Source organism: Anser anser (genome assembly GCF_964211835.1).
Source record: "Anser anser genome assembly, chromosome: 4".
Taxonomy (NCBI): Eukaryota; Metazoa; Chordata; class Aves; order Anseriformes; family Anatidae; genus Anser; species Anser anser.
Window position 1 is genome coordinate 54,315,177 of NC_139724.1, and position 25,524 is coordinate 54,340,700.

A 25,524-nucleotide genomic window follows, 5' to 3' on the forward strand; every position below is an offset into this window, starting at 1 on the left:
ATTCTTAAACATTTCAGCTGTTATTGGCCTTGAAACCACAGACACTTTGCCTGTTTTATCTTGTCAAATATCTGTAGAGGAAAGTTATGTCAACAACGCTCTCGGGTCTTTCTTTGAGAGCAAAGTGTTTTATAGCAGAAGCGTGGTCCCATAAAAAAATCACCGTATCGTGGGGTTTTGTTACTGCTTGCCCGTTAACACTGTCCTTGAGCGTTTTCAAGTTTAATTAGGGCAGCTCTACCCGGCAAGGTGACCTGGGGCGGCTCTGGCCGTCAGAGGCACCACCACTGCCCGAAAGCCCCGTGCCGGCGGTGGGCCCCATCTCAGGTGCAGCCACGGAGGTGAAAGTGCCCTTTTACTATTTGAGTGTGTTTGGTTACGGTGGGTGGTTTCACCACAGGGTTGCAAAGTTCATACCAGGAGTTACACTTGTTTTTCTGCACCGTGAAAAAAACTCTGTATGGAGATGGCTCTAGGACTGCATATAACAGGTTTGGTGGAGTAAATGCTGACGGAGGGGTATCGGGCCCCTCCTGTTTCCTCCGCTGAGGAAGCACATCTTATTTTGGCAGCAGAGTACTTTTGTTTGCAGTGCTTAAAACCAGAATGAACTTGGGAACAGTGTTTCTGATGTAACTCCGGCCACTGAGACAAAAGCTCTGCTGAAGGAGGCTTGCGGCCGTACTCCTAGAGAAGGAGCAGGCAGGAGGCCACCCGCGGACAGGAGGAGCCTGGGCGATGGGGTGAGGTGAGGCAAGGCAGGACCTCCTGAAGGCGTGAGCAAATTTGCACTCGGCCACGGGGACAAAGTGCACCATGCCAAGGTGCCAGGAGGGGGGACCGTGATTCTGGCTCTGGATGCTCCTCTCAGCTTCCCCACCACCCTAATGTCAGAGGACAGGTGTCTGGGCCTGTCATTATCCCTTAACCCTAAACTAGTTTTAAACAGGACCTTGTCACATCAGCTTTTTACCATAAGAAGTCCAATCCCAGATATCCTGGCAGCGTTAACCATAGTGTAAAGCTCATCTGCTTAACACTTAGACTTCTTCAGTAATGATGCCTTCACTACGGATGGTAGCAGAGACATTGTCTAATCCATAAAAAGCCACATTTTGTAATCCTGACAATGAATCAGCATTCTCTGGCATGTCAGTTGTGAACGTGTAACAAAACACAATGTAAGAGGCAGGAATTAATGGATGCAGTATACGCCCCTGCAGCTTGTTCACTCTCCTTCTCTCATCAAAATTTTTGCTTCATGTTACTGGAAGACAGAAAAATAAATTTGTCTTCCTGAAGGAAGCTGTCAGTCTCCTTATCTGAATACCTCTTTTTATAAATGATTTCCAAGTGGTGTGTAATGTCTTATTTTCAATAAGACTTTGAGAACTGAAATAGGTAAGAGTATGCCCTAACCAGAGACAACACCTGTTAGCTGGAGGAAAAGCTCTCTCTCTAAATATTCTTATGATCCACTGTGAGCTGTATAGGGGAAAGCAACTGCTGAAAGAGAGGAAATGGTGCCTATATCTGCTAACCACACTCATTTTCGTACCTGGGGTCTGGAAGCCTCCCTTCATCCTGCTGCCAGTATGAGTTCTGAGGTCTTTATCCTCCTTCTTGTGAGCATGCGCCACAAAACCCTGTGATGCAAAAAGGTCTCAGAGGGAAAGAGCGAGAATGTTATGTGCTGGGAACCTCTCAGACACCCAAGCTGGCTGGCACATGGTTGGCTTGAGCTGGCTGGACACCCCCACTACCACAGAATGTGGTCACCAGCTGCCCCTCCATCCCATGGGCTTGCAGTGACTGTGGAGCAAACACCACCGCTCTGTGCCTCCGTCCTCAAGTCCTCCAGTACCTTCAGCCTCTTGAGACCTGCAGCACTAAAATTCACTAGCTGCAACTTACTAAGGGTAGCAGTTTGCTGTTCTCCCCAGTGATCTCACTGGATGGTTCAGTGAGCTCCTTGGTACTGCAGAAAGGCCCTTGTCTACCTCCTGTGAAATCTCATCAGCTTCTCCAGAGCAGGAGCCGTGCTGTAAAACCGATTCAGCAGGCTTTTGAAGAAAACCTTCCTTTATTTTCCCCTTAATTTGCTCTGTGCTGGTAATCTGACAAATGCTTCAAGCCAGCACTGGTGCCAAAATGACTGGTCTCACCAGCGTGTGTGTGGTGTGGCCACATAAACGTTCGGGGCAGCATAAACCAAGGGCCCACAGGGGTGGCTGTGGGGAGCATGGAGTGGGACCTCAAATAGGCAGTTCACAATGTTTGTGAAAAAGTGGTGCGAGACATTGGTCTCAAACAGCCACGTTGGGCTAGGGAGAGCTAAATCTTCTCCCCTTTGAGTGTTTTATTTACCAAGAGACCAAAAAGCAATCGTCAGATTAATCTCCCTTGTAGATATGTCTGTCCAGAACCCAACCTGTATTTATTTATTGGAAAGCAAACATCCTACAGAAATGTAATGGTTGTGGCTATGTAAAAATTCTTTGGGTTTTGCTGGTTTCCTTCTTTTTTTTTCCTTTTTTTTTTTTTAATGTCCTAATTAAAACCCATCACACTCAATGGTTTTATTCAGTATCCATCTTCTTCAATTTTGGAACTTAAAGCCTGCTTTCAGGCTGAAATGAAAGCAAAAAAAATTGCATGGGGAAACTGAGCTTCCCCTCCAGGGAGATCCTCTGCGCTGACTTTGACTGCAGGGCAGCAAAGGGTTTGCTAAAATGAAACACAAACTTTGTATGGCGACGGTTAAGGTTGTCAGGGCAACTCTGGCTGCCCATGAACCAGAGAAGCCTGAGATTAAAACACAAAAGGCAAAAGCCCACCGTGTCCTTGGCCACCTGCATAGCTCCGCAGGACTCTGGTCAGCAGGTCCCCGGAGGGACCCTACCTCCAGCCCCAGCTCTCAGTGCCCACGCAGCACCTTGTCCCAGCAGCAGCAGGATGCAGGACTGCTGCTCTCCGTGAACCTGGCAGGCTCGTGTGGGATGACGTTGCGTTTAGGAGCACCTCCAGGACTGCAGGTTTGATCTGGAAAAGCTCCCGGTTAAAATCAGAGCCAGTTTTCCCCCTGGTGGAACTCCACCTCCAGGGCTGTGACGTTGTCCTCTGCAGGTAGGGGCATGGGAGGTGGCTGGGGCTGGCAGGGCAGGAGGGGAGTCTGCCTTTGTGAGGGCGTTTTCTGGGAATCCTCAGTGATGTGGCAAGATAAGGGCCAGAGCACTGACGTGGCTTACACACTGAGACAGCTTCAGCCGTAGAGAACCTGGAAAATTGTTGTCTTTGAGTGCTTGCCTGGGTGCCTGAACACCTCTGAAAACCTCTTGAGACCATATGGTAAAAGCTGTTTTGAGATGCATAATTACATGTTGCATACTATCCGTCCATAGAGAAAAAAAAAAAGAAAAAAAAAAAAGAGGGAGAGAGAGAAAAAGAGTTTTGGTACACAAAACAAGGGGCTGTACTTTCTCTGAACAGTCTTAGCAATTTTTGGTCTGCACCAGCTTTAAGTCAGGAAATTGAGAACTGTGCTGTATTAACTCACATTTTATAAGAACAGGTGTAAAACAGCATGTTATTCATTTAAATAAAGTGATGTTGCCTCTTTAAACATTCAAATAGGCAATAAAATGGTTCTACAAACATGCGAGAACCTGTTTCACCAAACACAAAAAGGTTTTGTTAAAAAGAGAAGTAAAAGAAAGAAAATGAAAAAAAGAAAAAGGAAAAAAAAGTTATCAATGTTAACATTATGAGAACCTAATTTTTGTGTCTGTATAGTGGCTGAGGTGGGGTTTATATGCAAATATACTGATAAACTCTAAACACTTTTGAGATCAGAGACCTTGCAGGTCAATCATAAATTTATGTGTCCTTTTGGTGAAATATTTTAGCTGGCACATTCCCTTCTTATTCTAGCACAATCTCTCAGTAGTCTTTGAAGACCAAATGTGACCATAAAAGCCAACCCATTGCTCCCTTCTCCTTTCATTTTCTCACGTCTGCACCACCACAGGATGCCATGCTGCCAACCTGAATACCTCCTGACAGCCCATTTCCTAGCATGCTCATCAAAAACACTAGCTCTTATCCACATAATGACCCTCCCCAGCTAAATGATACACCTGTGATCAACCTCTGGATCTCTCAAAACATTTGGGTTTGATCTTTGGAAAAATCCCAGAAAGCACTAACAATGCTTTATTAGAGTTTTTCATTGTGTGGAGCCCACCTAATTAGCAGAAGCAAGAGCATGCGTCTGTTCCTAGAAGAGACAGGTGAGAGGAAGCTTACAATCTCCTTGACAGCCTTTTCTGCACCAGGGAGCAGGTTCCTATCTGATACCCATTAGTACATTCCAGTGCATCTCACCTTTTCTTCAAATATCCAGCCTTTTCTCTCACTGTATTCAACAGAACAATTGTTTAGGAAAGGCCTTTCACATGTAATCCCACTACAAGCAAGAACAAGAGGAAATGGAAGATCTATGGGAAACAAGCATGGACAGGACCAGATCTCTGCACTGTTCCCATAAACATCTCTTGGGATTTGACCCCTGCTTAGCTATCAATCATCAAAAAGAGGAAATAATTACGTATCTATGGTAGTATTGTAGTGAAGGGTGACTCCTCATGATTGCAGTCAAGCTGTGCCTCAGGAGAGAAGATGTGTTTCTATTCTTACTGCAGCTCAGGGGTGCTCTGAGTAAAGTACAGTAAGGCCTCCGCGAGCCTTCTTTTCTCCAAGCTAAATCCCAGCTGCTTCTTATAAGACTTGTTCTTTAGGATGACGCCGGCGTCCTTACAAAGAGGTGTATGGAAAGTTGTATAATCATTATGAAACGCACTGTGCGAGAAGCCAAATGGAAGTAGGTGCCTAATGACGGGGAAAGCTGGGAGACACACATAGGAAAACTTCCAGAATTCTGCCCAACTTTCTAAGTTCCCTCTAAAAACACAGCCTGCAAGACAAAATAATGTATTTTCGATTTCTGCCATTGGGAATGCTAACACTTCAGAACACCATGCAACAACTTGATCTGCTGATGTTCATTATTGTAAACGTTAATGGGGCATATCTTGGAGACAAACAACAAACTGGGGCTAAAAGTGAAAGTACAAAATGAAAGCCAAGAGTTTGATCCGCCTCCCTACGTGTTCCTGATCCACATGGTATGTTGAAGAGCCTTCTAAAAATGAGTACACTGCACACAAGCTCATCGGCTTGCTAGCAGCAGTGCTTTCTCATTCCACTCACACCAGACTACTCTTCCCCGTGCATTCAAATATGTGCATGATAGGTGAGCTGATAGGATTCATGTTATAATGCTTACAAGCAAGATTAAGATTAGCTTGTTTTCCAACAGAAAAAATGCAAAGTCAGGAGATGGATACTGATTTAAAATATTAATTAATCTGGTTGGTGGGAGTTTTGTGAGCTTATACCAACTAAATACCATTTATACTCCCTTCCCTATATAGATAAGTGAGATTGAAGGATGGACCTGGTTTTGGCAGAATCTCCTAGATTTTAACCCCAGATTTGAGACTGGTTCTTTCTACAGTCTTGGGCAAACCGCTGTATTTCCATGCTGTGGCTCCCCTGCCTGGAGAGCAGCGCCTGCTTCTCTGCAGCCTTCTCACAACTAACAAGTTAACGTTTGCAGAGAGGAATTCTGAGGATAAAAGACATGAACTAGGTTTGGGCTGCAGCAGTACTGGGTCCAGGATCCGGGCTGCAGGTGTGTTTGTGCAGTGCCTAACACACCGTGGCCACGGTGTTGTGGATAAACAAGTCTAAAAAGTTGGAGCAGACTGCACGCAATCACCATTTGGATTTGTAGCGTGAGTAGAGCAGATACTCTTTCTGTTCACTCCTGGCAGCCACCACAATGATGTTTCTTTTTCCAGTCCTTGCCATCCTCCGAATTTCTCTCTCCAGCTTGGAGACTTCTAATTTTTGAGCTGTTCTCTCTATACCCTTTGAATCCCCTATTCCTTTCCTCTGTTGACCAGTGTCTGAATCTGTAGTATAAGGGCATCTCCAAGTTTGCATGCCCACATTAAGCCACTCTGAGGACAAGAACAAATCGTTGCCAAGAACCTTCTGATACAAGCTGACAGCACTTTCTCCACAGACTCCATCCCTCACAGACTGTCGTTGAGAGTAAGACACTTCTTCCGTGCAGGGATGTCCTGATGTTGCTGGCTGTGTGCTTCTTGGCTGGAGCTTTGGACCAAGCTTTACTTGGGCAAAAAAGAGACAGGAAAGGAATAGGAAATGGCACGGCCCAGGTGGAGGCCCTTCCTAGAGCCAAGCTGAGTGGGGCCGTGAGCTGCCGGCGCTGTGCTCCTGCTGTTTGCCTTCGCTGCAGGCCGCCCTTTCCCCGGATTTGGTCGGCTCCCAAGGCATGCCCCGCTCCCTCTGCTCCCGCCGGCCGGTTATGCTTGCTGCTTGCCAGACTGGCGAATCCATCATCCCGAGCGTGTTTTGGTTTGGTTCCTCCTCTTGACCGCTCGAGAAGGTGTGTTGTTTGCTTTGCCTAAGTGCTTCTGGGGCCTAATGTCCCGTTGTTATGTACAGACCATTTCTGCTGTCATGAATCATGTTTTACCACCCCTTTGCCTTTGCTTCTGCACCAGGCTTTTTTCTTCCAAGCAAACACATTTGAGTTCCGTGTTTGCGGCCAAAACAGCGTGCGCCAGGCATTCAGCACGAGCTTCTCGCTCCAGGAGCCGCAGACCATTTCTCTTCAAGCATAAATGGGCCCGGCGCAGCCTTAAAATAATTTTTCCAGACACATATGAAGAAAAAGATTTTGCTGAAAACTTTGTGCCGTCAAGCAAAATATGCCCTTCTCTTATCTTATCTGTTGTGAGTAACTCAAGCTATTTGCACAACGCCTTGTGCTAGGAAGGAGTTGTTTGTACATGTTTCACTCCCTTTTCTGCAAGTTTTGAATTTTGAATGAAATCTTTCTGTTCAAATGCCCCCCCCAACCCTCACCCCACCCGCGACGATGTCGAAGTTTCTTTTGCCTATTCTTCCCTTAAGGTTTGGCCCAGCCCTCCCAAAATCCATTCGTTTCAGACGGTTTCCCATTAATTTTCAAGCCACCGTTGAGAGCTCTCGGCGTCTGGCAGCGCTCACATCCCCTTTCCCTTCTGTCCCACCCACTCGGCCTCGGCCTGAGAGCCCTTAACAAATGACTCCCAAGGAATTTACATGGCTAGCGCCGGCTGACCAATAAAGCAATGCACAAACTCTATAACCGGGTCGCGCAGCTCGTGCGATTAGGAAGGAAGGCTGCTCCGGCGAAGGCACGAGCCCTCCTAACTCGTCGCGGTTGGATCGCGGGACCGGGGCGGTAAGGGAAATGCTGCTTGCTCCATAAGGGCTTTCTGCACGGTTTTCCTTCAGCAGGTTGTTGGGACCAAATGTGTGTCAGCGGCAAGGTATCGGAGTGGGGTTTTTCCCTCCTTTGGACAGGCTTAAAGGGTTGTATGAGAAGGAAGCAACTCCTGAGCTGGAGCTGTGAGCTTAGTTTATGAATAACTACCAGAATCTACATGGCAACTCACACAGCAAATGTCAGAACCGTAAAAACTAAAATAATGATATGTCAGACAGAAGAAAACAAATCAAATCAGGTTCCGGAGAGGTCCTTTCTATTAATTTAAATTACTGAAGTGAAAGATAGCCATTTACAGCTGTCATATGCTTTGTTTTCAATGGGATTGTCTCTGCCGTCGTCCTTTTGTGCTGACTGTTATTTTGTTCTGTACTTATTCGAGAGATTGACACCAAAATGGAGCTTTAGAAGTGGGTTATCAGCCTTAAGTAGAGAATTTGGGGCAGATAAATTGAAGGTGGCTAAGAAGTTTGAACAAGCAGAATATGTATGCAAGTATTATTAATACATGTGAATTTATGTAACTCATTCTGTGTGCTGATAACATTTTAGAAGAACAAGGTTCTGATATTATTCTATTCACATTCTACCGAAGTAGCATGTGAAACTTTTAAGGCTGGTCTGTGACATAGGACACGTGACGTTAATCTGTTCATCCTTATTTATTTATTTGCTCATTTATTGCTTTATTGGCGTCACTGCTGATAACAACAGCAGAGTTTGAACTTAAACCTGGAAAAAAAAGCACTTGACTCTATTTTTTTTTAAAGAAACGGAAACAGTAAGGTTCAGGTGTGCTCCAGCTTAAACCAATGGCAAAATCGTTCATTCACATGAGGACCAGCCATGGTGCAAATTGCTCCACCACACTTTGCACACCCAAGCCTGCCATGGGTGAGCTGGCACTCAGAGTGTGCAAGGGATGTCACAGGAAAACTTTACTGTCCTCCCTTGCATCTTTTCCAGTCATATACATGCAGTTGAACTCCAAAGGCCTTTACACTCAGCACAATCTATGGTGACCCATGTTGGTGTTGGCTGATGATGTTGGTGTTGGCTGATGATGTTGATCCTAAGACCTTGCCAGGTGTCTGAAAGAGTTGAGAGAGATTTTTAATTAAATTAAGCTAACCCTGTTAATCTAACAGGCCTGCTGAACTTGTCCTTTTTGCTCATCCAGACAAGTCTACCAAAAGTTTGTTGCAATGTTGTTGGTTTGATTATTTTTCCATGGGTTTCTCATTAGCTCTGTACTGTACAACTGAGATTAGATAACATGTTGGATAAAAATATGTAAAGTTAACGAAGGAGGAGGCATTTTGCTAGTCTGTTTAATCATTTCTATTCAATTTTGTATTCCAGTTACAATCTTTGCTGAAGAATCGATAATGAAACAGATGATTTTTGTCTTCGTTCTTCAGCCTTTAATTTGAAAAAAAAAAAAAAGAACAAAACAAACAAACAAAAAACCATACAGTTAAGGTCAGCAGAAGGTGAATTTCAAATGACGTGTCTCAAATCCCATTCTTTTTCTGAAATGCATGGCAATTTCTTTTCCAAACCATGGGTATTTGCAACAGAGGTATAATTTCAGTAGATTTAAATTGTTTTGAATTAACTCAGAATAGCAAGGGTGCCTCCTGAGAGAGTCCCTGCCTTGGTTAAACATTTTTTTTTAATTTATAATATTAACCCTGGGCACGGGTAACGAGTACTGGAAATCTCTTCCTTGTACTTGTAAACCTTGTTTCTCAATTTCAACCCAAGGTTCAAAGGTTTGCACAAACTTCTTAGATCAGAGGTCAGGTACAAATTGCTGCACTTTGCAGCTCCATTCTGCCGATATGACAGAATTTCACAGCAAAGACGATTGCCTTTCATCCCCCTCTCCTCTGCACACGGGCAACGCCAGGCAGTTAAAAGCGTGATATGTACAAGCCAGCCATTGGTACCTGGGTTTAATAAATAACTAACTAGGTTTCAGTGGTGCAAGGTGCATATTATAAAAGGGGTCAAATGTCAGTGCACAAAGAGAAAAAAAAAAACATGGCAGTCACTGACTAAGCCAAATGCTTTGAGTTTAATGTACTTTTGGTGGCGAACGTTCACATCCAGCTCTGTGGTTTGCTCCATGCTGATTTTCATTTCTGTGACCGGAGGGGAAGGGAACAAGTTGGGCCACTTTCAGCTTTCCTTTAAATCACTGCTGAAATCCGAGTGGCAGGCTGGGCCCCCCTCTTGTTGTTGCGGCATTCACGTGGTAAACACAAAACTGTGAGAACACAGCAATAAAAATAGCACAAAAGATTAGTGCGAACTGAAAAGTCTTAAGCTATTTAATTGTTATAAAATCAACTAAGCGAGTAGACTTTGTATGAACAAGCCGTGTGTGCTGTGTTTCATTCTGGGATCTCTGCAAGAGCTGGATGAAAAAAAAAGCAAATCAGAAAAGCTGAAAATGGAACTGCAGTTTACAAAACTTTTTAGGTGTTCTCGCTTGCATTGTAGAGTGGAACATGTTGCAGTGATGCTAGCGTAGGTAGATAGACAGACAGGCAGACAGAGACAGACAGTGTTCTACATTTTAGTAACCAAAAAAAATAACAACTATGCACATACCTATCCCTACACCTCAGAGTTCAGGAAAGCATTACACAGACATTTGAAGTGAGTGAATGACTTGGATCACTCTCTTTTATAGATATATATATATAGATATATATATATATATATAGGTTTTTTTCTCCTTAGAGACAAGTGGAATAGGCAAGTATCTGTCCTGTACAACAATTAACAGGTGGTTCTACTTTTGTTTCTGCTTTTCAGCTGTCAAAGATCCCTTTTACTGTCTTTCTGACAGCAAAATCTCACAAGTTCATAGTCCACACAAGGTGAAACACTTCTTCCTTTCAAAGCAGACAGTTGGCGAGGAGGACACACTTACCTGTACCAGAATCTCTGCAGAGAACGCTGGTTAATTGCTTTCATGGTAAACAGACTCGGCAAAAAGTTTCCCATCAAGTCTAGCTCATCTACTATAGGAAACACTTGTTATATATGAAGTGATTATGTTGCACTTTATTTATAAGTCACGTATATTCCTGTTTGACAGTAGTAATAATAGGCTTTGTGGACTAAATTGAAATATGGGAATCTGGGGTGAAGGGAAGGGTTGTGTTTCCTGATTCGGAAAGCTGATAATAGTCATTACACAACCCATCTCTCATCTTCTCAGCTTTCCTCAACATGTGGCTTCAATATCTTGCAGGATAGTAACTTCAGGCTTAGCCAGCAACCGGTCCTATTGAAATATCTGAGAGTTGTATAATTGTTTAGAGTTGGACTGGCTGAAAGACAGAGCTGGGGCAAACTATACAACACACAGGTTACACAACTTGTTGGGACAAAGTTCTGAATGACTTGCAGCAAAGTGTATTATACAATACAGGAGGAGACTGGGTTTCACTCACCCAAACTTTCTTCAGAAGTGGCTTAAACTGAGAGGGTTGACTTTGCACAGCAGTAGATCACTCAGGGAACATGTGCTTCATTGCCAGAATGCATATTGCAGAAACAGGGAAAATAAAAACTGTTTTGGTAAGAAGCTGTAGATATTGGTGGTGCTCTGGCATATTAGTAACTTTTTTTTTTTTCATCAGCATTGCTTCATTCTTGCCTTGGAAAATCTATATATATATGAACAGACTTTGTGCTTGAGATCATAGAAAAGCAATGGCATTAAGCACATCCCAGGCTCAGGAAATTTTTCTCATTTTATTATTTGGGTTATCATTATTAAAACTTAGATTCTTCTGCTTGAATACTACTTTTGCAGTTTTTAGGCCAGGAGGTCAGATGGTTGAGGGGCCTTCATCCTGTGAATGTTCACAGTTGGGCTTAGATAGTTCTGATAGGTAATGCAAGTGGAACCTCTGACAGCCTTTGTAGGATCGCTCTCCAAATTAAATATGCCTTAGAAGGATGCACAAAGAGTTGGTAACCAAATAGACAAGAATCTGGCACAATACAAGCTTATTTTGTAGGGGAATCATAATTTCAGTTCCATTTGTTTATTGTGTATAAAATTTCTGTGACATAAGATTAATATGACCACAGAAAGTGGTATAATATGACTAAGAGAATAAGGTCTGTCATAGTTACTGTTCTTAATGATGGTGATGGAAACAAGAAGTTTAACCTTCAAATCCTACTCTGAAGTTGTAGCCAATTGTTGACTCTACAAATTCAGTGTTCAACTCTCTCACTAACATTGAATTTTTAATCTGGGAAATTCCAGCATGTTAGCTTAGAGAATAATTTCAGGTGTTTTCCTCCTAAGGAGTAAGAAATTAAATAACAGACTTAAATAACTTTGCTATCATTTTTAACCAAATACATTGCCTTTGATTGGTGCCTGGGGGATATAAACAGTCCCTGCAAGACTTTTAAGGCAAGGTTTTCAGCAGTGCTCATCAGTATCTTAAATATAACCCTATAGAAGCCATTAGAGTCCTACAAATGACATCAGGGGGAGTAGTGCTAGATGCTGAGTATTCTTGGAAATATCACCCTTAATTTTTTATTTCTTTTAATTGTGTTCCTTTTTGGATGTTCCAATAAGAAACATGATTGGCCACAAAATAAATAAATAAATAAACAAATAAATACATAAATAAATAAAATGAAGCCAACAGCTTTTAGCATGTTTTAAATGAAACCAAACACTGCTAACATGCTTGGGCCACTTAGGACAAATTTAAACAACTGAGAATAGTGCATGGACCCCTGCTCTCCTGTAGCTCCATGCTGAAAATGGCTTCTCATTCCCAGAAGATTAACCCGCTCCATGACAGGAAAACACATACTGGCCGGAATACAGAGTTTAAGCTTGAAATACAAACTCTTCCACTGAAATCAGTGGCTAGACCCCTCCTGATAAGAACCAGATCAGGATCCCTGGTGGGGGGATCCCCACTAGCAGAAGTGGGAAAGTCAGCAGCTAGTCTAAGGATTTAGTAGGTCAGAAAATCCAACTGTCCTGGAAAACTTCATGTGTGTGAAGGAAAAGCTCAGTCCAGAGGATGTCCTCAAAACATATTAAGCATCTCTTCTCTTCCAACAGAACCATTCCTCATATAATCACAAAGTCTCTAGTATTTTCTGGTGTTGGACTTTGCTACTGTACCCTAATCCTCCCTGGCCTTACTTCTCCCCATGCCAATCTCTAGAAGAGAGATGCTGACGAGACCTTCTGACTTGGCTCAGAGGTGTCAGTCACTTCTGTCACCTCCCTGGCTCCTCTGTCTCTGCAGAGACCTCCAAAGCTCTGTAAACCTCTGTTCAGCCAGTTTTCTTTCCTTGTTTTCTCTCTCTGCCGTGAGTGCAGCACTTCTCCTGGGCAGAGAGCCGCCGCTGTACCTGTTCGTGTCTGAGCATACAAGGGAGGTGATGCGGTGCAGCAAACGCTGCTGCATGTGCATCTCCTCGGGTCCCGCACGGCACCGGAGCCGAAAGGTGCCTCCCTGGTGACCCCAGCATGACTTGGGCATGTCTGATTGCCGCAACGCAGGCACACACGTAACTGTGGGAATGCGCAGCGCTGTAGCAGTGCCAACAGCAGGATAACTCACACGGCAGACGTGTCCTTGTCAATACCTGGCACGGGGCTGATCCACGAGATTACTCTCCCAAGCTGCTCACCGCAAGCTGCTCATCAAGTGAACCACTTTCTCCAGAGTTCTGCCTAAGTGACCCAGACTTGGAAAAGCCACCTTTTCAAAGCGTTTAAGCTAGCCTGGGGCAACTTTTTCACCCCACTCAGCTGCAGGTAAAGCAGTGTGTCTGACACACTGCAGACAGGTGTCATGGCCTGTTGGCCTCAAGCGTTTCTTTTTTTTACTAAATGTCCATCCCTTATCCATCATCCATCCCTCTGCTGAACAAAGACGTTTTCCCTAGTGATCCTCCCCTTCCTGTAGGAATGACGTACAGAAAAGATCCCTGACCAAAAAGCCATGCTGAAACGCTGCACTCCCTCTTGCACGACGCAGCACGAGATTCAGCTTCAGACGTTTGCATTTTGTGAGCGACAGCAGGTAGGGATCCCAGCTCTGGGATCCAACTCCTGCTGCCCTCTGTTGAAAACCAAATTGAGGATTAGCGTTTGATGCTTTAAATGTAAATTAATTTGGAGTCAGGCACATGAAACAATATTTGAGCCACTACGTTATTTCTAATTGTTGGCCATTTCCTTTTGCTGTTCAGCTGGTAAATCTGTAAAGAGGCAAACTGTTCTCAGCAAGAGCATTTCTGTGGATACCCAATGTCTATCATAAAGTTACACAGTCATTATTGGTAAGCTGTTGTTGTTGTTATGTGTATTTTATGTAGGTAAGGTAATTAAAAAAGAGTCCACTTAAAAAATAAAGACCTTTAACTGCAGCAGTGCTTCTAGAGCTGCTACTGCAGGCCAGGAGCAAGATTACTGTTTGCCCTTATTATTGCAACCAAAAAAAAGTAGGAAGGTCACATTTAAAACAGTAGCTGGTATTTCACTCCGTCAACACAGTGTATTTAGTTAAAACGTTGGTGACTGACCTTCCCTCTGCAGCGGCAGGGGCTGCCGCTTGCAATGCAAAGCTGCGGCAGTTCCTGAGGCAAGCAGGCTGGCGTGCTTCCGTGAGGGCAAGCGGTGTAATCTCAGCGGGAATTTGTACAGTCCAAAGCTCCCAAAATTGGCATCAGGAGGGCGGCTGGCACAGAAGTCAGGGCTGTCCCCAGAGAGGGGTCTGGTGCAGTGCCTGCTGGTGGGGCGCAGGTGCCCCCGAGCATCCATGTGTATCTCTGTACCTTTTTCCTTCTCCCCAGCCTGCTTCTGGGGAAACGTCTGTGTGGGATGCTCCACGCACTGCCTAGGCTGATTGCAGAGCAAATGTCAAAGTTGTCTGGAGCCCATGGGTGTCCCTGGGTGCTCCTGCTGCCTGCCGTGGGGCCAGCACCCATGCTGTGTGACTGCTGGCCTGCAGAAGGACACATGATGCCACCAAATCTATGCAAAACTGGAGGGATGAATTAAAGGAAACATGAGTAAAACCCTTTATAGGGAACAAGAGTGGAGTTGACAAGAGATTGCAGCCACAAGGACACCAGCTGTGGCCCTGTGTTTGCAAAAGCCTCTTTTATCATAGATGGATCAACAGAGGTGCAGGTGGATGCATAACTTCATGGGGCGATGCTGAGCACTGTACAAGACTAGAGATAAGATGCTATAGGGACTGCCTTTTTTTAAGGCAATCCTCTTTGCTTCAGCAAACAATGAAGCTTTCTGAGAAAGCAGGTGGGATCGCCTTACTTTGTACCATGCAACTATTTCAATTTTTGTATTTCTCTGTCTCCTCGGTACATAACTGTACCCTTTTTTGCGCCTGCCTACCGTGTCCCAGATGTAGAAATTACTCTCCTTGCTGCTCCTTGTGTCTGCAGACCCAGAGTCATGTCTTTGAAGGCAGCTGGGTTTCTTCAGCCTCAACCCAGCAGCACAGGCCACCCTAGAGATGCAAAAGCCAACCCTTCTTAGCCATGGGAAAGAGAAAAAGCAATGGCAGAGAGAGGACAGCTCTTGCTCCCCGTGAGGGCAGGGGAGACGTTTTTCTTCCCCTCCCAGCAGCAGCCAGCTCTTCTGCAAGCCCTTGGGCATCGCCTTGCAGCTGAGGCCCTGAGCTACCTTCATCCTGGCACACGAGACACCAGCTCTCAGCCCCGCATTGTTGTTAATCAAGGCGTGGTGTTTTGATTTAATAAAAGGTCTGCCGTGGTGAATCAGCCTGCTCACAGTGTGCTTTAGGTCAGTCCCTGCCAATGTAGTAGGTTTCCCATTTGATAGTCTGACCTGTGAGGCAAAAAAAAGATAGGTTAAAAAGAAGGTAATTAACGTTTAGGGCAAGAACTATTTGCACATGCTTGATTGGCAGCAGGGATGGAGTTTCATAAGCAGGAGGAAGTGAAATTTGAATGGTTTTAGTGAAACGTGTACATCTGAGAGCTCACCTGCAAGTGAAAGAGAGGCCTTGAAGCAGAGACGCTGACCCAGAAGGCTTGCAGGTCTCTTGATATGCCGGCAGAAGTTAGCATCCATCTAATGGGGTGTTGAAAAATCCAGCAGACTTTACCTTTTTCTGAGAAAAAAAAAAAAAATCAATCTTGTTCAGTCCGAATAATTAGTCATTTAAAACTTGTTCATCTCCAAAGTACAACCTTTCTGATCAGAAATTAATATTTATGCCTGTCTCTCTTTTATGAATCTCTGCCATGGAGATCAGGTGTACTTTCCTCTTCGGAGGCTAGAAACCAAGCTGTTATATTTCACAAGACACTGCATTTTAATGTAAAACTTCTGCCTCTGCTCTTGGCACTGATCACACCTCAGGGATGTGCTGGACTTTATTAAGACCACTGGACTCACAGTGTTAGCTCCTGGGCCTTGTACACCTCCGGATGCATGGTAGCAAGTTTTCATGACTAGGTTACTGGGGACTGAAAGAAGGTATTGGTAGTGTTGAACACTTCAGAAACAGGTAATTTTGAAAACAGTTTTCTTGAAAATGATTGCCTTTCCACGTGGACAGGTTAGGCTGTGCCGGCAGTCCTTCAGTAAGGCAGTAACAACAGGAGGAGGGAGCTCTCAGACCAGACATCCTGCATTTCTTCTCATCAAAATGGGCGATATCTGAGCCTTGTGAAGGTGTTGATTGTGTCACCCGGCAGTGACTGCTATCAAGTGCATATTTAGCTACATCAAATAGGCCTTCACGGGCTGTGAAGCTGCACAGAAAAAATAAATGCATTTGATTATGAATCTTGATTCCCAATAAATTACAGAATGATGAAAGGCATTTTAGATTCATGATGATTTTTTTTTTACTACAATATGGTAATGTTTGCAGGTAAGGTGGCCATCAGCTCTGAGCAGCAGCTTCAGGTACAGCTTCTGATATTAGAAATCATCTTAGTGAGGCTGGGAGACCTGGTGCAATGCAAAGTGTTGGAGAACAAGCCAGTTCACAGACAGCCACTGGTGGCCCCAACCGAATCATACCAGCTGGTTTTGTTGGGCAGGGGAGGCTTTGCTCCATCTCTCTTCTCTCCCAGTGACCATCTGCAGCTTTCTAGGCTGTAGTCCCAGAGCCTGAGCCCTGCAGATAACAGAATACAGAGACTTTTATTTTGTAAGCTGACCTAAAACTGATGGTAATGACTCATTTTTAAACTTACCTAAACCTGGGACAATAAGTAATTCACTTGCCAACAGCTGGCCCATGTAAAGGTAATGATTATTCCCCAGTAAAGTGTCTGTTTAACAAGTTTAACATCTTTAGGAACAAATTGTCAAGAGAAAAATGAAAACGTTTTTCTCCACTTTAATTTCTTCTAGTGATGTCAAATAATTCCCAGAAGTAAAATTGAAACGTCTGACTCTGACACATTAAAAAGGGGGAACATTTCAATCTCAGAGAAACAGTTTTATAAACAACAATTTAAACCAAGAAGTTATCAAAACTGATGCACAGCCATGAAAGAGCTGGCTCTGAAAGAAATTATGTTTTCTGAAGCAAAAATACTGCCTGGGCATCACCGTCACTATTAGTGCCCCTCCACCTTCTCTGCCTCCCCCTCTACTCTCCATTTTTGAAATGAAAATGGCTGCACCACGCCAGAAGCACCAGTGTGGAATAGTTATGGCCCAAACACACCAGCAAGATATGGCCCTTCCCCAGACCAAGGCTCAGAGTATGATTTCCTAATCCCAAATGCATTTGAGACCTACCTGCCTGGTAACCAATGTGCCAAAAATGTTCAAACATTGCAATAAATGGTAAATATCAGAGTCTTCATGGGTCTGTGACTACTACACAGAATAAATAAGTCTGGCTGAAGCTTTGTCCTTTACTGGAAAACAAACGGACAAACACAGACTGTGAGAGGTGGGGGGTTGCAGAGTTTCCTGCAGGAGCCAGTGCCCCATGACAGTTCCACCAACAAAACGGTCATAAATGCAAATCATGGCTAATTAATCAGAGATGATGCAAAGGCTGATGGAGTTGTAAATAGCAATGAGGAGAGACAGTAGGTAGTGTGGCACTCAGTAGGTAGGATCTACTTAAAAGGTAGGTGGGATATGGCCAAGCACATATGGCCTTGGTTAGACAGAGAAGTGGGGAGAAGACAGAAGGGTGGTCTTCATCCCTGTGTACAGCAAGAGTGAAAAAGGGCTGAAAGTCTAGAGAACTGTGGAAAGAGACACAAAAATGGTTCTGAATGGAAAATGACTGATTGTGAAGGAATTAAAGAGTTCAGCCAGCAAGTTACTAAAAAGAAGACAGAGTTGTGGCTTGATGACACCACTTAAGCATTGCAGGGTAAAAACAGAGGTATTGAAATACTCTTTACTCAGAAAGGTTTAATGTAATGCTAACTGGAAGTAAAAGGCAGACAAATCTCTTGAGAAACAGCATACACTTGCCTGTCAGAGGCAATGATTAACAAACAACCCATAAAGGGAAGTGCTAGGGTTTGCAGCAATTTGATGCCTTAAAATCAAGGATTTCCCGGATGACCTTCTGGAAGATGTGATTTACTCAAATAAATGTTATAGGACTCAATGTGCCGATAATAATAAAACGTAATGGTCCATGTCATCCACAATCACTCATATTAAATGGTCTGATGGTCATTTCCAGCTTTAAAAGTCAGTAAATTAACGACTCTGAGTCCCAAAGTGTCTTCTTTTAATTGTGCTCAGAGAGGGATCCCACTGCCTTGCAGTTGTAGTAGGTGGCATTTTCAACCTCCTCCTGTATTTCTGCATTTCCTGCCCTCTGTCTGGGTTTGAATGAAGATAGAGATTTCAGAGATTTACCTTTCCATTGCTGGCTCGCAGGGCTGTACTGGCCGATTGCTCTCAAGAACGCTGTCCGTAATAAAGGAGTGATTCTCCTCAGCTTTTCTGAAGCCCTGGTGTAACAAGGAAAGAGACCAACACACCAGACACTATACCACAAGCAGCAGGCTACTCGGAAGCTTGCCAGATTGCACTTCTCACAAGAGAATGAGAATCGTTTCCCCATGATGCTAAAGTGTATTTATTATTTCCCACTTGACTGTTCCTTTGAAGGCCTAGAGGAGCCAGGGGGTGGTACTGAATGGGTGCTTCTCACGCATTTGTTTGATGTGGCTCTTTCAGCTGCTTTTCTGCAGCCTTATTCCCTGTTTGAAAAAATGAGCTTGCAGAACAACTGCAGGAGGCCAGAAGAGACGGGTGGCATTCTGGTGGTAGCTAACACCTTCTAACGAGTGTCCCGCTTCTTCCTTTGTCCAGGTTTTATCGGGTTTTGAATGAGTTTGACATCATGACCGCTGAGGACTCCACTACAAGGATGAGCAACGATTCCTCCAACGTGGCTGCCACGAAAGTCCCCGAAGGCGTAGCCGGTGCGCCCAACGAGGCGGCTCTGCTGGCGCTGATGGAGCGCACCGGATACAGCATGATCCAGGAGAACGGGCAACGCAAGTACGGCGGCCCTCCTCCCGGCTGGGAGGGCCTGCACCCTCCTCGCGGCTGCGAAGTCTTTGTGGGCAAAATCCCCCGCGACGTCTACGAAGACGAGCTCGTCCCCGTGTTCGAGTCTGTCGGCCGCATCTACGAAATGCGCCTGATGATGGACTTTGACGGGAAGAACCGCGGCTACGCCTTCGTGATGTACACGCAGAAGCACGAGGCGAAGCGAGCCGTCAGGGAACTGAACAACTACGAGATCCGCCCTGGCAGGCTGCTGGGTGTGTGCTGCAGCGTGGACAACTGCCGGCTCTTCATCGGAGGCATTCCCAAAATGAAGAAGAGAGAGGAGATTCTGGAGGAGATCGCCAAGGTAACGGAAGGCGTGCTGGATGTCATCGTGTACGCGAGCGCTGCAGACAAGATGAAGAACAGAGGCTTCGCCTTTGTGGAGTACGAGAGCCACCGAGCGGCAGCGATGGCCAGGAGGAAGCTCATGCCGGGAAGGATCCAGCTGTGGGGACACCAAATTGCCGTTGACTGGGCAGAACCAGAGATCGACGTGGATGAAGATGTCATGGAGACTGTTAAAATCCTCTATGTGAGGAACTTAATGATTGAGACCACAGAGGACACCATTAAAAAGGTCTTTGGGCAGTTTAACCCCGGCTGTGTAGAGCGGGTGAAAAAAATACGTGATTACGCCTTTGTGCACTTTACAACCAGGGAAGATGCCATCCACGCCATGAACAACCTCAATGGTGTGGAACTGGAAGGCTCGTGCCTGGAGGTTACCTTGGCCAAGCCGGTGGACAAGGAGCAGTACACTCGCTACCAGAAAGCAGCGAAAGGAGGGGCCGCAGCAACACCCGAAGTAGCTCAGCAACCTAATTATGTTTACTCTTGTGATCCGTACACACTAGCGTATTATGGATATCCGTACAATGCCCTGATCGGGCCCAACAGAGATTACTTTGTGAAAGGTTAGTAAGCACAATTAGGGGAAGTGATGGGCAGGCTTGATCTCAGGCTGGCATGACCCAAGGTCTGCCTGAGCCAAAGGACAGCTGGTGCTGGGCACTTTTTTCTTAAACACACTTTTATAAGTCTTTTTATCATATGCATGTTCCATCTCACTTAAAGTTATGACTATGCAGAGTGTGTTTATCTAGAGATAATTGCTGAAGTACATGCCAGTTTGAAAGAGGCATCAAAACTACACTAAAAGAATGAGCGAACAGAACAAGCGTGGGGTGAAGAAGAGAGAGAGCTGGTTTTTATGAGCGTTGTACTGTCTGGGTAAATGGACAGTCCGAGGACTTCAGCTTCTGATGCCTCCTTCTGAACAGCTGCATCCTGAGTATTAGAGATCATGACAAAGGATGCTCCCTCTGCCTTCTCCTAGAGATGTGGGTCTGGTGAGAGCCACATGGCAGACCTGGTCATCCAAAGGGGAGGGTGTCGGGAAAAGCCTGTTGGAAACTCTCCAGGTGTCATCTGCCCTCTGCGTTAATATGCCAGCAAGTGCTGTGTCCTTCATAAAGTCTGTTAAGAACTATTAGCAGAAGGAATAACATGAGTGCAGGACAATTCTTTTATTATGTATGCTTTAATTAGTTATGGATTACAACCATTAAAAATTAACTGAAAATCAGTTATTCATAAAAAAAATAAAAATAGCAGCTATAACTGGTGTAATAATTACAATTATCCTGTACTTACAGGAATTATAGTTTCCTGAAACTTAATGTGCATTTCCATATAACGGGCAGTTTAGCATGAATGTATTATTTAGGCACCCATGTAAAACAATAAACATTTTTAACTCTAGCTGATCAAGAATTACAGCCTCAGCTCAATTTCCAGATCTGTACTTGTAATGAACCACAGATGAGCTAAGCAACAGTCTAAATGTTTAATTAGGCCATCACAGAGCACATTAATACCACAATGTCCAAAGTACCGTTTTAAAGTGTGCGGTGCTGCTAAGATAAATAGAGGCAGTACTGTTGGAGATGTGTAATATTCACATACATGGAAAGAAAGCAAAAGGCTCTATTTAAAAATATATTCAGTGGTGGAATAAAGCTTCTTAAAGGCCAGGTACAGCTTTGGGCCACCACTACATGGTCCCATTGCTGAGGGGCTGTCTCCTCTGAAGGACAGCTGAGAGCAGAAGCTGTTTCCACTACACAGAAATTACCCCTGGAGGATCCTCTCTCTCCCTGATGACTGTGTTACACTCATAAAACTGGCCACAAGAGTTGCATCACCATAAACAAGCCATTAATTTGCAGTCAGAAAGATCAAGAGCAAAACCTCCGTAGTCTTACTAGGTGCGTCTAAGGCCAAACTCTTCTATTTTCATAAGTAAAGTCACTAAGATCAAACTGACAGCAGCAGCCTCATTTCTAAGCACGTGCCTCCTGGTTTCGCAAAGTCTGAGGCTGTTCGCACTCCCCACGATGCTGCTACTGCCTGTTGTTCACCATCCTCTTCTATGTTTTTATCCTAAGCAGGCAGCATACGAGGCAGAGGGCGAGGTGCAGCTGGCAACAGAGCCCCCGGCCCCCGGGGCTCCTACCTGGGGGGGTACTCCGCCGGACGTGGCATATACAGCAGATACCATGAAGGCAAAGGAAAACAGCAGGAAAAAGGATACGAGCTGGTACCCAACCTGGAATTACCTGCTGTCAACCCAGTGGCCATTAAGCCTGGTGCAGGTTAGTGTGAGCAGTTGGAATGACTATGTCTGTGGGACGGGGCGGGGGGGAACACAAAGGTGGCCAGAGAGCTCCTGTTCTGAGACCATGGTCCAAGACCAGCCCGTGTGGTGGTGGAGATGGTCCCATGTCTGGCTCTTGCTGGGCTTCCTGCAAACAAGCAGTAGGACAGCGAACAAGAGCATCTGGGAGCTCTTCAGTCCAAAGGAAAAAATAACTGAAGCTGCATCCACCTTTCCTGTCCCCTTTTGCACCTCCTCAGGAGGAAGCAGACTTTCCCCTTTGTCTAGTCTTGTACACTAGAACATGGTGACTAAGAGCAACCTTCCTCTCCCCAAATTTCTAAACTGTTAATTTCACCCTGGGCCGTTTGTGAGAGGGGCAAACTCTCTTGTACAAGTCCTCTGATTTTCTCTCCACTCCTCTCCCCATGCAAATTTTAATTGCAGACCTAAACAGTGTTGAATACTAAAGTTGCAGTGGTTCACCAGGACAAGTTTCATAATGTCAGTGTAAACTACAACCTGCATCTAATGAAAACCATGAAGAGTTCTTTGCAACAGCTGCATTAAATAATGTGAGAAGAGGTCTAGAGAAGGAGGAATGCTGTTAAAAGATTAGGATCATTTCCAAAGGAAGATCTGAGGCTTCCTGAGAAAACTACCCACTTACAAAAAGAAAATATTACTACTATGCATGTTTGTAAAGATACTTCAGGAATTCCAGGTATTACTAAAGGATGCTTGAAAAGTGTTTTTGAAACACATGCTTGATTTTATCCTAGTATTTATTAGTGGTGTCTGTGTAATTAATTCAACTACCAAACAAAACCTGAATCTCAAGTCCAAATGTTTCTACACTTGAAACATGTTCAGATTCAGATCTCTTTATCTGGTCTTCCCATCTCACGTGGTTCCAGCACAAGCCGTGAGCACAGAAGCACTTGGTCTCTTTTCCCCAACCAGATCAGCTGATCTGGTAAGAGGAACTACGTGTGAGACTTACCTCTGTTATCAAAAGGAAATTACTCTGAAATCACACTACCAGAATGGAGAAGTAGAGAGGAACAGACTCTGCAAAGTTTCCCTCCATTTAGAAATATCTTAAAGCTCAATTCTTTACAAATGATTAGGAAACTTTTGAGACCTCACCCCAATACCCCAGCTGCCTGTTTCTGCTTTTCTGCCAGAAGTTACTGCAGAAAGGGGCATGTGAGCTTTATGCCTTTTCTTCAGTGGGACATTATCCAGGTTATTTAAAGCACTGATAAAATTTGGGTTTGGCTGACCAGGTGTAACTGATGTAGAAGGAAGACTGGAAAAGGTCACAGGCAGAAGTCTCTGCTTGAGACAATGGGAGATCACCAGAGGTGGAAACATCTCTGCCTGAAAGATATATGATCAGATCCCTTGTTGAAGTCTCTGTGATCAAAACGAGAATACTGCTTGCTGGGACCTGTCCTGCCCACAGGCAGAATTGCACACTTCCATATTGCTAAGTTTCATCCCAGTGGAACAAAACCGTGTACTAATTTGGCTTCATTTCTGACTTAATGGCTGCCCCTCTCATAGTTGCCAACATCACCTCTTAGTCCATCATTTATTACTTACCCCATTTTCCTTACGAATACCCGTCCTCCTGAAAGGCTTCAGAGCTGAAGGCTGAACAGCACATTATGAGGCAACGATGGAATTACAAATCTGGTTATTGGGAATGTCTAGCAAAGCACATTTCTTCCCTAAGCAGTGCTGCGAAGCTCCCCTAGAAGCACAGGCATACTCACTGCCTCTGAACACACAGTTATTCTGATCAGAGCATTTTCCCTTCATCTGTAAGACCTTAGCTCTAGTTATTTGGCATTGTCAAATTTTGGCTTGAGGAGCATTCTCTTAAAAGTAATTTCTTTTTCAGTGCCATTAAACAAACTGATGCTGTACCAGAAAGATGGGTTAAAATGTATTTAGCCAAGTTAGTCCTGGGAAATGTATAATAGTAAATCAGGTGGTATTTCACAGGGTTGGCTAAAGGACAGGATATAGACTGGGCCAGTTACTGCCTGCAAGTTCTGTAGTACAAACTTCACCTTTCTTTCCTGAAGTAACCACACATCCCTCAATCTCAGCAGCTGGAGCAGGAAGCTTTTTGGGGCAGTAGGTACTACCACCCATCTCTGTGCTGAGGCCACATTCTTCACCAGAGAGAGGATGGTGATGGTCAGAAGGGGCTGTGTAAATCCAGGGCAGGGTTCTGGCCCTAGGACACCCATGCCAAGGGGACAAGTACAGGGCAGAGCAGGCAGCACCAAGCCCATCACCATGCTCCTGAGCATCGGTGGTGGTGCTCTGACCTGCAGGGAGGGTAGAGGTGCTCCAGGTCCCTCACTGGCACATGGGGCTACCTGTCCTGATGAGAGGAGCGTGGGAGAGCTGGCATAGCCAGGAGGGAGGGCTGTGTGCTCTTTGAGATGAGGCTCTGGAGACCCTCTCCCAACACACCTGATGTCTCTGGTCTCTCCTAGTGGCCATCCCTGCGATCAGTGCCCAGTACTCCATGTTTCAGGCCGCACCACCAGCCAAGATGATGGAAGATGGCAAGATCCACACAGTTGAGCACATCATCAACCCTATTGCCGTCCAGCAGGACCCAGCCAGTGCAGCAGCTGCTGCAGCAGCCGCAGCCGCAGCTGTAATACCGGCTGTGTCAACGCCTCCCCCCTTCCAGGTGAGTTCAGGGTCATCCCAGTACAGCTCAGGGCTGATTTCTGCTTCTGTTATTTTGCCCTTTTTGCCCAGGATGTACAGAGAAATTTGTCTCATGTAACTTGAGACTTTCATTTGGAGCTTATATCTGGCAGCTGAGCTACACCTTCCTTTACATGAAAATCTTCCTTGTTAACCTGACCCAAACCATTCCCTGTATAAAAGGAGAGAAACAGGCACCCCAAAAGTGCTGCTTATTTGACCTTAGACATTTGCACATTGGACAGTTGCTTTCTCTCTATGGGGGACCCAAATCTGGTAGGGAGGGGACAGCCCCCAGGAGGACATCTTTCACCCAAGAGGGTAGGCATTGTCTATCCTCCTGTTATAATCTCCTCTTCTAGGGGGTTTGCAGTTCACCAGGTGGAAATGAGATATTACAGCAACTGAAGCTGCAAAGACTTATAAAACACTTTTTCACACAGATGGGAATGGAACTCCCCCCCTTACCTGTGCAGCATCCAGTTTTTGTTCTCTAGCCCCACTGACCTTTACATCTCCCCGTGTGGACATGTCCAGGTAGCATTGCATGGGTAACCCCAGAAGCCTGCTAGCCTCGATGCTCACTGCCCAAGCCCTATAAGCTCACCATCCTGCAGTGCTGTCCTCCATGGGGCACCTGTGGCAGTGAGCAGGTGGCCCAGGCTGGTGTCCACCTGAAATATTCTTGTGGGAGAGCAGAGCACACAGGTGAGGGAGACGCCTGGTGGTATGTCATCCCGCTTGCCCCAGCTCAGGGTCAGGACCCCATCTCTAAGTTCTGGTCTTGTGTCATGATTGCCTCTAAAATACTGAAAGGACACATGGACAGGAAAGTGAAACATTTTCTGCTTGGTGCAGCCTGTGCAGATAATGCCAGTCTGACCTTGACATTTTTCTTTCTTAGGGTATGAAGGGGTAAAGGGTATAAGGGTATATAAATATAAAGGTATATTATAAGGGTATAAGAACATTAGAATATATCCAAAAGATGGTGAAGGGTCTGTAGGAGAAGACGTATGAAGAGTGGCTGAGGCCCCTTGGTTTGTTCAGGCCAGAGCAGAGCAGGCTGAGGGGAGGCCTCATGGC

At 45.1% G+C, this 25,524-nt stretch overlaps 1 protein-coding gene and 1 long non-coding RNA gene across 13 annotated transcripts in view; one reads left to right on the forward strand and one right to left on the reverse strand.

The window, feature by feature from the left end:
• The window catches only part of RBM47 (RNA binding motif protein 47), a 77,089-nt gene that overhangs the window by 48,489 nt on the left and 3,076 nt on the right, over positions 1–25,524 (forward strand). For 6 of the 11 annotated variants that reach the window (XM_083833694.1, XM_083833695.1, XM_083833700.1 and 3 more), the window contains 3 exons: positions 18,798–19,957; positions 21,491–21,697; positions 24,216–24,418. In XM_083833694.1, coding sequence (XP_083689820.1) covers positions 18,798–19,957; positions 21,491–21,697; positions 24,216–24,418 — 1,570 coding nt within the window. Of the gene's footprint in view, positions 1–7,210; positions 7,379–18,797; positions 19,958–21,490; positions 21,698–24,215; positions 24,419–25,524 lie in introns of those variants that run through there. The other 5 variants (XM_083833696.1, XM_083833691.1, XM_083833692.1 and 2 more) reach the window with 3 other exon arrangements.
• Positions 2,518–18,786, reverse strand: LOC310898491. 2 transcript variants are annotated; one of them, XR_014583337.1, is made up of 3 exons: positions 15,470–18,786; positions 10,368–15,311; positions 2,518–9,695 (listed from the first exon to the last, which is right to left on the reverse strand). It is a non-coding gene; the product is annotated as an uncharacterized lncRNA (long non-coding RNA). The 2 variants fall into 2 exon arrangements; XR_014583338.1 differs by having other exon boundaries at positions 2,518–15,311.